The following is a 14,915-nucleotide window of genomic DNA, read 5'->3' as shown; positions in this document are numbered from 1 at the left end:
CTGTGAATTTGAGATTTTGAATTGTGCCAGCACTACTCGTATGTATTTTGAGAATGTTTTTACTTAAAACTGCTACTACTATGTTCTTTATTTGTCTCATTTGTAAATTTATAGCTTATAAGATTGTTAAGGGCGCTATGTGCACTGGCATTCCCGTAAATACTCGCACATTTTGTAATGGTCTCCAAACTGCACCAAATGTAGGTGGCAAATTTTCCAATTGGAATGGCAAAAAGCCAGGTAATAACGGTTGTGGTGTAGGCAAGAAGTGTGGTTTTAACAAATTCGGTACCAATGGTGGTTACACTGGTGGTGTAGATGTCCAACAACCTATTATTATTAATACTGGTAAATAAATGGAGCGTAAATGAATATTGATTGAAATTGTAAAAAGTGTAAAATAAATTAGTAAAAAAATATTTAAATTAAAAATTCATTAAAATCTTTTTAATTACATACATTTTAGGATTTTCTAAAACCATAATGAAACAACACATAGATTAAAGGATATCAGAACAACATTAAAAGCAGATTTTATAATGTCGCTTGGCCATTTTGTTCATATCAGCCTTCTATTGAAATTACAGGGCTTAAGTTTTAGCCCAAATTACTTTTTTTATCCAAGGACAAACTTTACTAATTTTTTTTCGAATCATCATATCATCCATCTATTCCTCTTGTGGATATTATAATTGGAACCGATTATGGCCTATTGGCTAGGATTCTGTAACTGATAACTACATTTGTTTTGCTTCATTTTTTAATAGCAAATATAGTGAAAGTTAAAGTTACAATTTCCAAAGTATGGTAACATTTTATAATTTGAATTTTCAAAGCTTTGAAATCGAACGATACACTTAATTTGAGACCTCACATCGCTGCTCATAAGGGTCTGTACAATACTCATCTGTCAGGGAATAGATGAGATTATACGAATTTTTTAGATAGACAATGTATACTTTCAGAATTATTAAAACATTTTTGGCGACAAAAAATGTTTAGTATAAAAAGTTTGGTGGAAAAAAATGTTTGGAAACAAAAATTTGGGTCGAAAAATATTTTTAGCCCCATGTGATGTAAAGTCGTTTGCCTGTGTTAAACTATCATTATATAGTAAATTGATAACAGATGTTAGTGTATTTTTCAAAAAAGGAAAAGTGACATGAAATGGGACATTAAAACCCAAAATATTGTGGTAAAATAGTGACATACTTGGTTCCTTCAAAATCGGCCCTTTTGTGATATGTAAGTATGGAGGTTAGGATTAACCAAATCATTCAATTGCACCAACGCATACATTTATCCTTCTGACGTCCATCTTTTTTTATTTTAAAAAACAAACACAAACTGCGAAGCTTATTGCTTGACTGCAGAGTCTTTGGCGGTAATCGAACCCGCAACCCTCTGATTGATAGCCCAGCACACTATAGTGTAGTCTATCGTGACACCCCTTCGTTAGATTCGTCAGTTTGTGCAAAAAGAAGCTACCTTACGCCACGAATCTCAGATCCACTAGGTCTGAAATTAAATATTCTGGAATTCAATACGTACAAGCAGTAACCAGTAACCACCGCAACTAAATTCCGCAGTTGAAGCCGCAGCATGTTCGTTAGAGCAATTGATCTACAACAATCATATTGCTCTTGCCGTCTCTGTGGACCATCTCGTTTGTGAGTCTCAGCAGAATTAAACATAATGGAATTATTAACCCTACAAGCCGATAAATTTGAGTTTCTAAGTATATGCGATATGATTACTTCGTTCAGCTTGGTGGCCTGGATCCAAAAGAATCCAATATGTCATTTAATTCAAATGATTTTTTCATCAACGAATATGACTATGTTTATTTGTCTAATAAAACAACAATTCTTTTATGGAAAAATTTAAATTTTATTCCCCTGCAGCATATGCTGCAAAAACCAAAGAAATGCTAAAATATGCCATAACAAAATTCTTAATATGTTCTGAAACGGATCTTATGAACAGGAAACAATATGCATTCTGCATGATTCCCGTTTACCTGATTATGAATAAATTGCAATTTTTTGATTCAATTTTGTCATTATTTCATTTATAAAACAATTTCAAAATAACTTTTCTTCTAAAAGTCATGGTAAATACATAGTTAAGCAATTTAATAAGTTATGTTAAGTTTTATTTAAATTATGTTGATACAGATTAAAATATGCAATCAAATTTCATTAATTAAATATATCAAATGTTTTTTCTATTTATTTACAGATACTTTTAGAAACATTTCAACAACATCTTGGTAGATAAAAAAGACACAAAAAAACCAGCAGCAGTCAATCAAATATTTCAATTGCTCAACATCATGATAATGTTGCTACAAACTGAAAATGCAATATAATACTTTATTTTAAGCTTTAATTATACACGTAAAATAAGCACAAATCTAAAGAGAATACTAAAGAAAACTTTATCGGCATCTACGTCTTCTATGGCAAAAATAAAGAATACAAAGTTTGCAAAGAAAAAGCTTTAAGAATACACTTTAGAACTACTTGCCACACAGCAAATACTTGCCACACACACAGACTAATTCACAAAAAGCCGCACTACGAATAGCAAAAGTAGTAGTATTAGATGTTGTAGATGTTGAAAACGTGGGGATTTTATACATTCTTCTTGTGTATAATATACAAGTGATTAATTATGCAAATTGAATTGAAACCAACAACAGTTAGTCAAAAGGAAAGACGCACTGAATGACTGATTGAATGAATGACTGAGTAACTGAGTGAATGACTGACTGATACCGTAATAAGAGTTAAGAAATACAAACGAAACAAAAAAAGAATTCTCCCTCGCTAAATAAATAACTCGTACATCACACACAAGTACATACTTATTTATTTTCTTAAAATTTCTTAGAAAAATGTTAGAAAATGCCAGCAACATGATACATACGACAACAACAGAAGCACCAGCAGCAGCAGCCACATCATCAAAGGCAAGACAAATAACTGAAATATTAACATCAGAAACAACGCAACTTACAAGAGCAGCAACAAAAGCAACAGCAATATTAGCACTGCCACCAGCACGACAAACTGCAACATCAACACTATCACCAGCCCCCACACCGACACCAACACCACCATCAACTCCAACACATGCAGCACGTTTTGCTTTAGCAACTAGAACTTTTTTGAAATCGTTAACAACCAAGGAAACCACTTTAACAGCATCATCGTTATCATCTTCAACATTATTAGCAACAGCAACAACAACCAACGTTAAAGCAGCATCAGCGGCAGACTCAACGGCATCGACATCGACAACAGTGACTTTAAAAGCTAAAGAAATTTTAACAAATTTAACACCAGCGTACTTACTAACAACTTTGGCAGCCGCTATAGCAACGCATGTCAAACATAGCAACAGCAGTAGCAATAGTAGCAACAACAACATCAACAATAATAGTAGTAAATATAGCAAATGGACGAATAGCAAAAATATCCAGGCAACAAACAAAAACGTCAGTTGTCACATGATTCAACAGAACGACATGAATGAATTCTACCACATGCTTTCATTAAATCACCAAAATTGCACAAATGTTTTACAACATCAACTACAACGACAACATCATCAGCAACAACAAGAACAACAGCAACAAGAGCAGCAGCAAAACAGGCCTCAACAACAATGTAGCAACAAACATTTACAACAACAAAAAGTAAAACAATTCTTGTTATTGCTAACATGTTTTGTGGCAATCATCACAATATTCTCTTTGCCACATTTATCCATAGCAGCAGCAGTAGTAACACCAACAACATCACACATGTCAACGACCTATGAAACACCCACAACAACAACAACAACATCAAAAACAACTACCATCACAAAAACTATAAAGTCCTTAACAATAGCAAACGCAACAACACATGAAGAACTCATGTTGTTTTCATCCTCTACGCCAAACCCCTCCTCTATAGACTCGTCAACTGACAATGCAAACAAAGACGATGACAACAGCTATAGCAACAGAAACAAGTTTGCTGACATCAGTGATAATGTTCATGATGATTTAACATCCTACTCACCATTAGCAACAACTATTGAAAATTCACTTAGAGACATTAGACCGAGCAGCAGCAGTAGCAGTAGGCAAGAAGGTCCTCCTGAAAATCATATTGTGACACGTTTAATACGTTCTTTGGATGTTGCTGGCAACAGTGGTGGCGTAGCAGGGGGTGTAGGCGGTGCTAGTAGTATATCATCCATATTTAGTCCCTCGCCAGGTGGTTCGTCTGGTTTAACGAATATTTTCAATCAAAATCTAGACACTGGTCTTAGCAATAACATTGAGTGTCCTAGTTTCGATGAGAGTTCAGCGTGTCCCTGTTACAAATTCGAAGATGGTAAGTACTAAGGCTAAGAGAGTGTAATGGGTTTTTGTAAATATTATTAAGGGAAAGGATAAAAGAACGCCATTTAGTAGAGGAAGTTGTCAGAAGTAGATGTAAAAATTTAGATTTTAAACTTAAAGTGTAATTTGCACAAAGATGAAGATATCGCATTAGTTTCAGAACGTCCAAAATATGGTCTGAGTTATATAAATTTCAAAGAAAGGTTCAGTAACCAAAAAAGTGTATCGATTGACAAAACTAGCCCAACCCACTGTTCCTAGAGTCATCCTTATGACCAGGGAAACCAAAATATGCAAATGCATGTTTTTTCTGGTGAGTCTAATGAACACATGGATAAGATAATTACACGTTTTAGAACTATTTAAGAATTTTGGCATTGATTTGTTAGTGCATATTTTTGCATATTTTACCCTTAAATACATATTTTTGCATATATTTGTTTTAGGAGCATATTTATGTCATATTTTGCGTTTTTAGAGCATATTTTACTGTTTAATAGCATATTTTGAGTTTATCAAAAACAAATTTTGTCTTACTTATTTTTCGCTGTTGTGTTACAGGTTTTTACTTCCTTTGTTTAAAATTCAAAATTGAAAACAGAATTTTTTTTTTAAATTTAAAATAACAATTCGAAAAATTTTTTTATCCAAAAAATGAAAAAACTGAAAAAAAAATTTTGTTCACCAAAATAATTAAATTTTTTATTTTGAAGTATAATTAGGTAAATATAGCTCTCTTACTTGTTTTAATATAAAATAAGCACTATTTTAATAATAGCTCCATCTAAATATCAAATTTTAGTTCTAATTCAAACTTAACCGTTCTAAGTGTTAAAGAAATATTGTCTTTTAAATTTGCTCCTGTAACATTAGTTGATGTCGAAAGAACATTTTCTATGTTTAAAAATGTTTTCAGATCCAATAGACAACGATTTTTATTTGAAAATTTAAGTAAATTTTTTTTGGTTAAAAATTATGTAAAAGTTTGTTTTTTTAAGAGCATATTTTTTAAATTTTAAGAGCATATTTTAAAGTTTTTACTGCATATTTAAAGCGCCTAAAACGCTTTTTTTAGAGCATATTTCCGGTTTCCCTGCTTATGACCATGTATACGGCACAAGATTATGCTTTCATAGTTCATTTATAAAATTATACTGTTCACAGAAGGATTCAAACAGGTTATTGGTGAAATTGGATCAGGCATTTGTGGTGCACTTTTCAAAGCGCCAAACCCATGTCAAAATATAAATCGATCTTTCATACGATCCTGAGTTTAGATAGACAATGTGTGAAAAGAAGGTTGAGGGATGGAAAAGTTCTTGCTTTTCGTTCGATCGTTTAGCTTTTATTTTGAAACATTTGTAGAATATAAATTTATTCAAAGTATTGGCCATTGTTAACTATGACCTTTTCTAATCTTTCTGGCAACATATGGATACCGAGCCAAAAGAACTGATCATCTTTTGAGGCCAAGAATGAATCAAGACAGCGTTCTGCATCGAACGAAACAAATAGTATTCTGACAAGGCAAGGTCTGGACTATAGGGCGGGTGAGGCAAAACTTCCCAACCACTTCCTTCTAAATAGTCTTTTACAGTCTGGTCTTTTACGTCATTGAATATTGCGGTTTAATGTCTGGCCGCATATTTTGGGCGTTTATTGGCAAATGCTAGCTTCAAACGAACTTCAGAGGAGTAGATAAAGGCTTTTTATTAAGTGTTTGATATTGTTGAAAACCTTAGGACTTGAGGATTGATATTTTAGTATAAAATTAAATAATTTTATAAATTTTTCTGACGTCACACAGTGGGTTGAATGGTACCCAAAGTGGCGATTAATTCATAGAAGCCGTAGTTTTAAAATATTATATTTTTTTATTGATGAGTTATTATAAGCACATAAAAACACAGCATTTTAGAAAAAAAAGGTTAAAAAAAGACCTTAGTTCACAATTTATGCTGTAACTTTGGAATGGATAGCGATAAATTAATGAATTAAATTGGAAATAAAAGCATATTTAATATGCTATGAAAAAATTAACACATACATTTATTAAATGTATTTACATTAGCATAAATTTAATTTAAAATCTAATTTTTGTTTTTCACAAAATTTTATAAATGTACAAATTTTTTAAAAAAAAAAGCCACAAAAGACAATATTATAAATTTTTGTAATGAACAATCATAAATACATAAAAACACAAGTTTAAAAAAAATGTAAGAAAAAAATGTTTTAACCTATTTTGTATCAGAATATGTTTTTTAGCAAGAGGAGTGCTTTCACTATAACTTAAATAAGTAAAAAACCTCAATAAACCCGCACGATTTTTATTCTAAGAGCATTTAATGGAATTTACCCGATCTCGCCCTGATTTTTTTTTAACTCAATCTATATATCGAAAAAACCCCAATAATGAAGAACTTTAAAAAAAATCTTAAAAAATATTTTCAAAGCGTTTATCTAAACAAAAATTATTTATTTATGTTCTCAAATACCTGAAGTTGATGGTTCCATTTTAATATTTCTACTTTTAGTAGATTTAACAAAAAATATAAGCTCTCGAATATCAATTTCAATTTTAACCACAGCACGCAAAATTTGTAAAAATTATTTGACTTTGATCGCTCACTGCCAATAAAGTAAGTTACTCACAACTGTAATTTTAGCAGTTTGTGATGTATTATTTAATGCACTTTAACCCAATACCCACATAAAGTTCAGTTTTTGATAAAGTTCAGCTTTTGAATTAATCGCCACTTTTGGTACATTTTAACCCTCTGTGCGTCAGTTAGCTTAAAAACTTAAATTTTTGTGATTTTCCATGAAGACAAATATAAAATGTAAAAGTCAAAGATATCATAACAAAATTTGGAACAAATATAGACTCAAATATCCTTAAATCAACGACATTATAATTTTTGAAATTTTTTATTTTTAAATACCGAAATTCCTAAACCGGGGAAAAATATGTTCAAAAAACTTATTATTTAGGAAAGTGCCTACCGTGACGATATTTACCGTGTGATAGTAAAAAAACTTTGCAAATATTTAAGAAGCATATAAGGTTATACAAATATGAAGCTTTTACGAGGATCGGTGCTTTGCCTGTTTAAAATTTTTTACTCAAATCTAAATTTTTTTTTACAAATTGGCGAAGTTTGGATAGGTTTGGGGGGTGTTGTGTCTGCTTAAGTGTCAAAATTTACTTCACACGCCTTTGCATTAAATTCTATTTCCGGATCATATAAAAATTGTATATAGTCCTGAAGAAATTTTTCTTCAAAAAAAAGAAAAAAAATATGGGCCTTTTTACGTGTTCCAAATTTGGATGCGTTTAGTTATTTTATTTAGATTTTTTTCGACACTCCGTAAGCCCGACACATCTAAAAAAAAAATTAAATAAAAAATAAACCTAAATATCTCTTCAACTTATAGAGATAACCGACACAAGTAAGCGGACATAAAAGTAATTCTAACATAAATCTAATAAAGTAAACTTTTAACAAACCCCAATTATGGGCAACACCAACATGCCATAATTTATTCTTTTTCGAATAACTTAAATATAAACAAATAAACACAACATTTTAAATAGTACTTTTTTTTAAGAAAAAAATTAAATATTAAATTCTGGCTCAACCATTACAAGGTCCAATTATGCCAGTACCACTAAGATTAGAACATTTCGAACTATCAACCTGGGTCCATTCTAAAAAAAATTAAATTCAATTAAGTTTACTTTATTATATTACAAATCCATATATACTTACTGCTTGAGCTCGCATTGTTTACTCTGCAATTAGTGTTGTCAAACTCACACTGATTTTCAAACAATTGACAAGAACCATCTGCTCTTTCACCACAAATTTGTGGCATCGTACAAGAACTGGTCGTTGAAGTTTGCTGTGCCACCGGTTTAGCTTGCGTTAAGACCATGACGGCAAGACTGACCGCAAGACCGACTTTAAAGGATAACAAAGAAATATGTTTAGTCTAAACAGATATGGAATATATTTGAATATTTACCAAAAATATATTTCATTATTAGTTATTATTTTTTTAAACTTTTGACAGTTGGTGTTAGAGGTTAGCTGTTGCTCAAAATTATTAATTTTGAAGACTGAACTTTTTTCTTGATCTAAAACAGACATTTATATTAAGAATTGTATGCATTTTTTATTTGTTACTAGATTTCGTTTCGTTAACTTGTTTTAAAAATGTGTATTTTGTTCAATACAAATAAAATAAATGTGTGTTTTGTTTAAAGACGTATATAGATAAATTCTTTAAAATTTCGCATAAAAAAAATAAAATAAATTAACAAATATTAATTTAAAACAAATAGAAGTAAGATGTTAAATTAATAAGTAGAATTTCATACACCCTTTTCAGTAAATTGCAAATAATATGCAAATTGGGAATATATAATGAAATTTTTTAATTTTTATTTTTTTTGCGGGAACTTGAATTTTCTAATGCAATTTTGTAATTATGTATTTCGACATACCCAGTAAAAACTTACATTTTTAAATATGCCACTTCAGCCTCTCATGGTGGTAAGTGAATGTAACAAGCAAGACTTACTAGATCAGGGATATATTTCATAGTTCAGTGTAATCGCTGAAAGAGTACACAAACGAGTTTTTATTTATAACATTTGTAAACTTAACAATTTTTAAAAACAATGTTGCGTTTTACTCATGTATAAAGATTTTGGAGGTGTTTGGCAAATTACAAAAAATTACAAAAACAGATTCTTATTGTACTCAATAACTTCCCAAGTACTTCTACTACATTCTTGTCTGTATCACTGTGTTATATTTAATTATTTATAACAAATGGTTCGATTTATCAATAATTTAAAATTAATTAGTGTATAGCCAATTACATAAACACGTGCCACATTATTATTTTTAAAAGACGTCATAAGTGCTTGTGTTAATGTCAACACTTGATATATAAATACGAATTATTATATTTAAAAAAAAATTGGCAAAATATTTTATATAGAGACGTAATGAAACATTTTATAAAAAAATAAGAATTTTTGAACTTTTACTCATCTTAATACAATAATATTTAATATACATATTTTCCAAGGCCATAAAAAATTTGAAATTCTTCAGAGTTTTAACGCTCCGGCGGGTGAGAAATTTCATTTTCAAACTGAAATTACTCCTTGATGGTCCATGGGAAGTATACAGATGTATTCCAAGAAAATTTTATCTAGAATCGTTTAAAAAAAATCAAAGCGATCCGACCAATAGTTTAATTTCTATTGAGATTTAAATGTGTTTAAATCTGAAAACGTGAAAAGGTCCCTGGGGACCTTTTTCATTTTCAAACTGAAATTACTCCTTGATGGTCCATGGGAAGTATACCCGCCCGTCACATGTATTCCAAGGAAATTTTATCTAGAATCGTTTAAAAAAATCAAAGCGATCCAACCAATAGTTTAGTTTATATTGAGATTTAAATTGAGTTTAAACGGGAACGTGTGAAAAGGTCCGCTGTACTGAAATTTCAGCAATAGTTAATTAAATAATAATATATAAAAGAAATTTTTTTTTCTAAATCAAAACAAAAAAAATGTTTAAAAAGTGTGGACCTTGTACTTCGTATAAGGGCAATAATTTCTTTAATAGATGAGTGCAAAATACCAAAAGTAAAACTGTCAATAAGTTTAGAACTGTTAGTTCGGTCAACTAAGTGCACACACGGCAAGTTTAATTGATTAAGTCTTGAGAGAGGAGATTGGAAAGATTTTCCTCTTTTTTATTATCTCTCTTCTATTAACTGAAAACTTGCTCAAGTAAACTTGAAGTGTGTGAACCAGCACTTAGGCCGATTTTATAATGTCTGATCTCATATTGAAGCAATGGAATAGTAGATTTTAACGATTTTTTAGAAATTTGTTTCCCATTATAACACGATATAGAAAATAGTCTTTGAAAAATGGATATCTCTCGGCCTTACAAGTATACCTAAACAAAAGCGGCAAGCGTTTTCTAGTTGTCTAAATTTCTCATGCCCATACAATTTGTATGCAATTGGAAAATCCGATACTGATATATTCTTCTAAGACGATCTAGTTGCGTCCGTCGCACACCCAGTTCAAAAGTGACACAACTCAAAATTTTAATTTTTCAGGAATCGAAAATAAATATATACCAATTGAAACATAATGACAGACATTAGTGTTTTTTTAGGCACAGTTAACAACAACAGAATACACTGATATATTTTGTATAGATAAACAAGTGTATTGTGCATAGTTTAAGCGTAAAATTAATTTCTGGGGTTTATATAACCCGAAAAATTAATTTTGAGTTGTGTCACTTTTGAACTGGGTGTGCGATATGTTCAATATGCGGTTATCCTGATAAAATGTTGCACAAATTAGTTTTAAGTACTCTGAAATAATACTGTACAGTATAATGAAAATCGGGCAACATTTGCCCCTGGTTCCCATACAAGGTCCCCCTCACAAAATGACTTTAACAATCATAATTCTCTTATTATAATTAATATCGTGATGAAATGGAACATAATCAAATTTTATATGAAACTAAATCTTTCTACCAACTTTTGTGAGGATTGGTCCCAACTTATTCCCTATATCAGAAAATATTTTATTAAAGTCCCCATAAAAGGCCAAAACTACATATGGATGGTAGACAAGATTCGCATTGCCGAATAAAACATTCTTACTTGTTGTATTATCAAACGATTCTTGTATCTATAATATTTAAGAAACCATGTCAAACCAGAAAATAACTGAAACCGATCTGTTTTACATTTTTTAAAACCGTAACCATATCTTTATATTTTTATTGGTTTTTTTTTAAACTCTCTAAAAATATATTTAAAAACTTGTATTTATCCATCGAATATCTAAGTTAATATTGTATCCATTAGAGTAATGATCGTTCGATTAATCGAACAATTTCTTACGAATAATTATTCGAAGAATTTAAAAATTACCATTTTCGAATAACGAATAATTCGAACAATTTTATGAAGAATAAAGAATAACGACGACAAAAATTTTTCTTAATTGTCGTTCTAAGTATAACAAAGGGATTTGATACAATTCAGGGTTTGCGTTCATGTTTTCCCATGCAATTTGAGGTAGAACAAAAACCAAGATTTTCTTAGAAACACTTAAAAGTAAATGGTTTTTTGTCATCCTGTATTTTATTTAGAATCATAAATTGTAGGGTCCAGATACGACGACGTAATGTGAAAATATAATGGTGAAATATTGGCAGAATCTCAATTATATATTAAGTGAGCTTTATCACTAACTGGTTTTGGTCAAAAAATATTTCTGATTGAAATGTTAACTCAGAAGAAATTAATAGTGAAAGTGATAGTGAATGTGATATAGAAAATTTTTTCGACAGTGATGTTGATGAATTGGACGAAGAATATGATACTTTAGACGATACAAATTTACATACGACTTGACTTCTTATTTTGAATTATTTAAAAAAAAATTAATTATTCGAATATACGAACCAGTTGAAATCTCTTGTTAGAATTATACTACGTTTTATTCGAACAGAAGAAAAATCTAATAATTTGGATACCCTAGTTGTTAACCATACAATGGCTTATAATTGAGGAAGATCTTTAGAAAATGGAAGATATCTTTTTTGAGATATCCTTTGTTCAAAGATATTTTTTTGGAACTGTGTGCAAATTAAAAGGATTTTTTTGGAAAAAAAACTGAAAAAAGTCCAATATAGTAAAAATTGGATAAGTGATTAAAAATTTATTTAGAAATAATTATTATTTATATAGAAATAAAACTTTGAAATTTTTTGATTTCTTCCAATACAAAATTATTTTTAGCTTAAATATCGATTATAACAAATAAGTAGCTATAAATTCAATTTAATTTCATTTGCAATATTTTCTACTTTTGTAAACAGGTTTATTTCTTGAATGTCCTGGCACAACGGCAACATCATTACGCACCACACTGGAACGTATTTCATCGCCCATACATTCATTATCCATTTATGATTTTGATCGTTCGGTCACGTCCCTATCACAGGATGTCTTTCAACCGGGTGTCAATATAAGACATTTACAATTTTCCCACTCACATTTGGAAACATTAAAAGAAAATAGTCTCAAAAATGTACGTGCATCATTGGAATCGCTGAGCATCGTTAATGGTAAATTAACACAGGTATGTAGAACTCTCTTAAACATGTATGTATGTATGAAGTATCTGTATTTAAGTAATAAGAAAATGTGAAAAATTTTTAGCATACACACACATAAACACATTACTTAAATGGGCGAAGGTGTCTATAATAATATAACTTACATGCAAATGATGTGTAATGTTCATACACAAAACTGGCAGTGGGGAAATATTTTTCGAACATTTACATTTTCGAACAAAACACGGCAGATAGTTAATTTTTCCGTAGGAAACAACAACCAGTTTTCAACAAAAATACCACAGCTCACAAGTAGAAAGAGAGTGAAAATAATAGCAATAAAATGCGTTGTGTTGTTCACTGGTCGTGGTATAGCTACCATGCTGCACAGTAGGGTAAATCGAAAAAAAGGTGGTAATAAATCCGAAGCTGCTAAAGTATTGGATCGATTACAAATAGCTATATGAAGAAATCATTACTGTAACCATTTAAACATTTTTATTCGTTTTTGAACAATACTATGGTCACTGTATTTTTATATGATTTACCATAGTATGGTTAGAAGTTACGATTCACATGACTGTCGCAATAATATACAGGCTTGTAGTAAGTATATGTTAGAACAACCATTTTTATGATGAAGGATTTACCATATTATGTTGTTCTCGGCTTATGGATATCATATTCTAAGAACAATATATTATGATATAATGATTCATCATGAACATGATTGTCATAAACACATATTTATTTACTACAATCATATATATAATTGCGACAATCATGTCAATACTAACATTACAATATTATGGTTACGACAATCATACAAATAATTACTGTGAGTATATTGTTAAAAAACTTGTAAACATTTTGAAATGGTTACAGTAAAATTGATATCTTTATTTTCCTCTGGATGTCTATTAGAGTGTCCCAAAAATTTTTTTTTTTGGAATTTCGGAACGCATACCCTCTATTTTTTTATATATATAAAACTATAGTTAAATATGAAATTTTGTCTTTATATCATGATTGCAAACCGCGCCGACTTGCGATTTAGTTTTGTGGTGCATTTACAAGGGGAAAAATTAAATTTTTTCAGTTTTTGTAAAAATTTTGCCATTAAATTATTACTTTTGCAATTTAATTTAAAAGAATCGATATGTGTACGTAATTGTCGTTCCAATAAGACATAAAACACAAAAATTGGATAAAAAATGTTAAAGTTATTAAAAAATAACCGCAAAATTTAAATCGCAGGTACGGAAAAACTATAGTATTGACATAATTTTTTCACATTTTTATTCCCTATTATGTTGACAATAAATTCCCAAGTGATGATCAAAATATTCTGAAATTTGTTTAACAAAATTTTTAAAAATTTGAAATTGGAGTTTTGAAACTGCCATTAAAAAAAATATTTTTTTTTGGTCATACCTGGGAATAAGTTAACGGTATCCTACGAAGACAAAAACTCATATACAAGTAAATATGTATATATTTTAAGTAAAAATAAGCTCTTATTTTAATACTTCTCAAAATATGTTAATTTTGTTCATACGTTTTTTGTTCTAGTGGCCTGATACACGTTAATGGCCTGGCGATTTTTTAATAACTTTAACATTTTTTATCCAATTTTTGTGTTTTATGTCTTATTAGAACGACAATTACGTACACATATCGATTCTTTTAAATTAAATTGCAAAAGTAATAATTTAATGGCAAAATTTTTATAAAAACTGAAAAATTGCATTTTTTCCCCTTGTAAATGCACCACAAAACTAAATCGCAAGTCGGCACGGGTTGCAATCATGATAGAAAGACAAAATTTCATATTTAACTATAGTTTTATATATATAAAAAAATTAGAGGGTATGCGTTCCGAAATTCCAAAAAAAAAAAATTTTGGGACACTCTAATGTCTATGTCCTTCTCTACGATTCGTTTGCAATCGAACCATTCGTTTAGAAATTAAGCTTTATTACCACAATTTTTTAATCAACCCCACTGTGCTCTGTAATATTCGTAGTTGAATGTTGAATCACGTTTGTATGCGTGAATTTTAACGGAAACGGATGTGTTACACGCAAAACATGTGCATGTGCCAAAAAAAAATGAAAAAAAAATATTTAAAGATATCTCTGCATATTTGTTGTACTTTTTGGCTTTTTTGTTGTTGATTGTGGAAAATGAAATATTTACGTTACGTATGTAACCTGTAGTTGTGTAAAACATATTAAATATAATTTCACACATTTAACAAATTAAATATTTATTTATACTTCTTTCTGTATCTTTTTGTGTGTCAAATACAAAGAATGAACAAGATTTTTCTTAAA

The 14,915-nt window shown here is 29.8% G+C and overlaps 1 protein-coding gene across 1 annotated transcript in view; it reads left to right on the top strand.

Moving 5' to 3' along the window:
• Window positions 1-2,899: 2,899 nt before the first annotated feature.
• The window catches only part of LOC135958352 (uncharacterized), a 55,856-nt gene continuing 43,840 nt past the window's right edge, over window positions 2,900-14,915 (top strand). The window contains exons 1-2 of the mRNA XM_065509257.1: window positions 2,900-4,391; window positions 12,340-12,602. Coding sequence (XP_065365329.1) covers window positions 2,900-4,391; window positions 12,340-12,602 — 1,755 coding nt within the window. The remainder of the gene's footprint in view (window positions 4,392-12,339; window positions 12,603-14,915) is intronic.

Source organism: Calliphora vicina, chromosome 4, assembly GCF_958450345.1.
Source record: "Calliphora vicina chromosome 4, idCalVici1.1, whole genome shotgun sequence".
In the NCBI taxonomy this organism is placed as follows: Eukaryota; Metazoa; Arthropoda; class Insecta; order Diptera; family Calliphoridae; genus Calliphora; species Calliphora vicina.
This window is presented reverse-complemented; position numbering and strand designations above follow the sequence as displayed.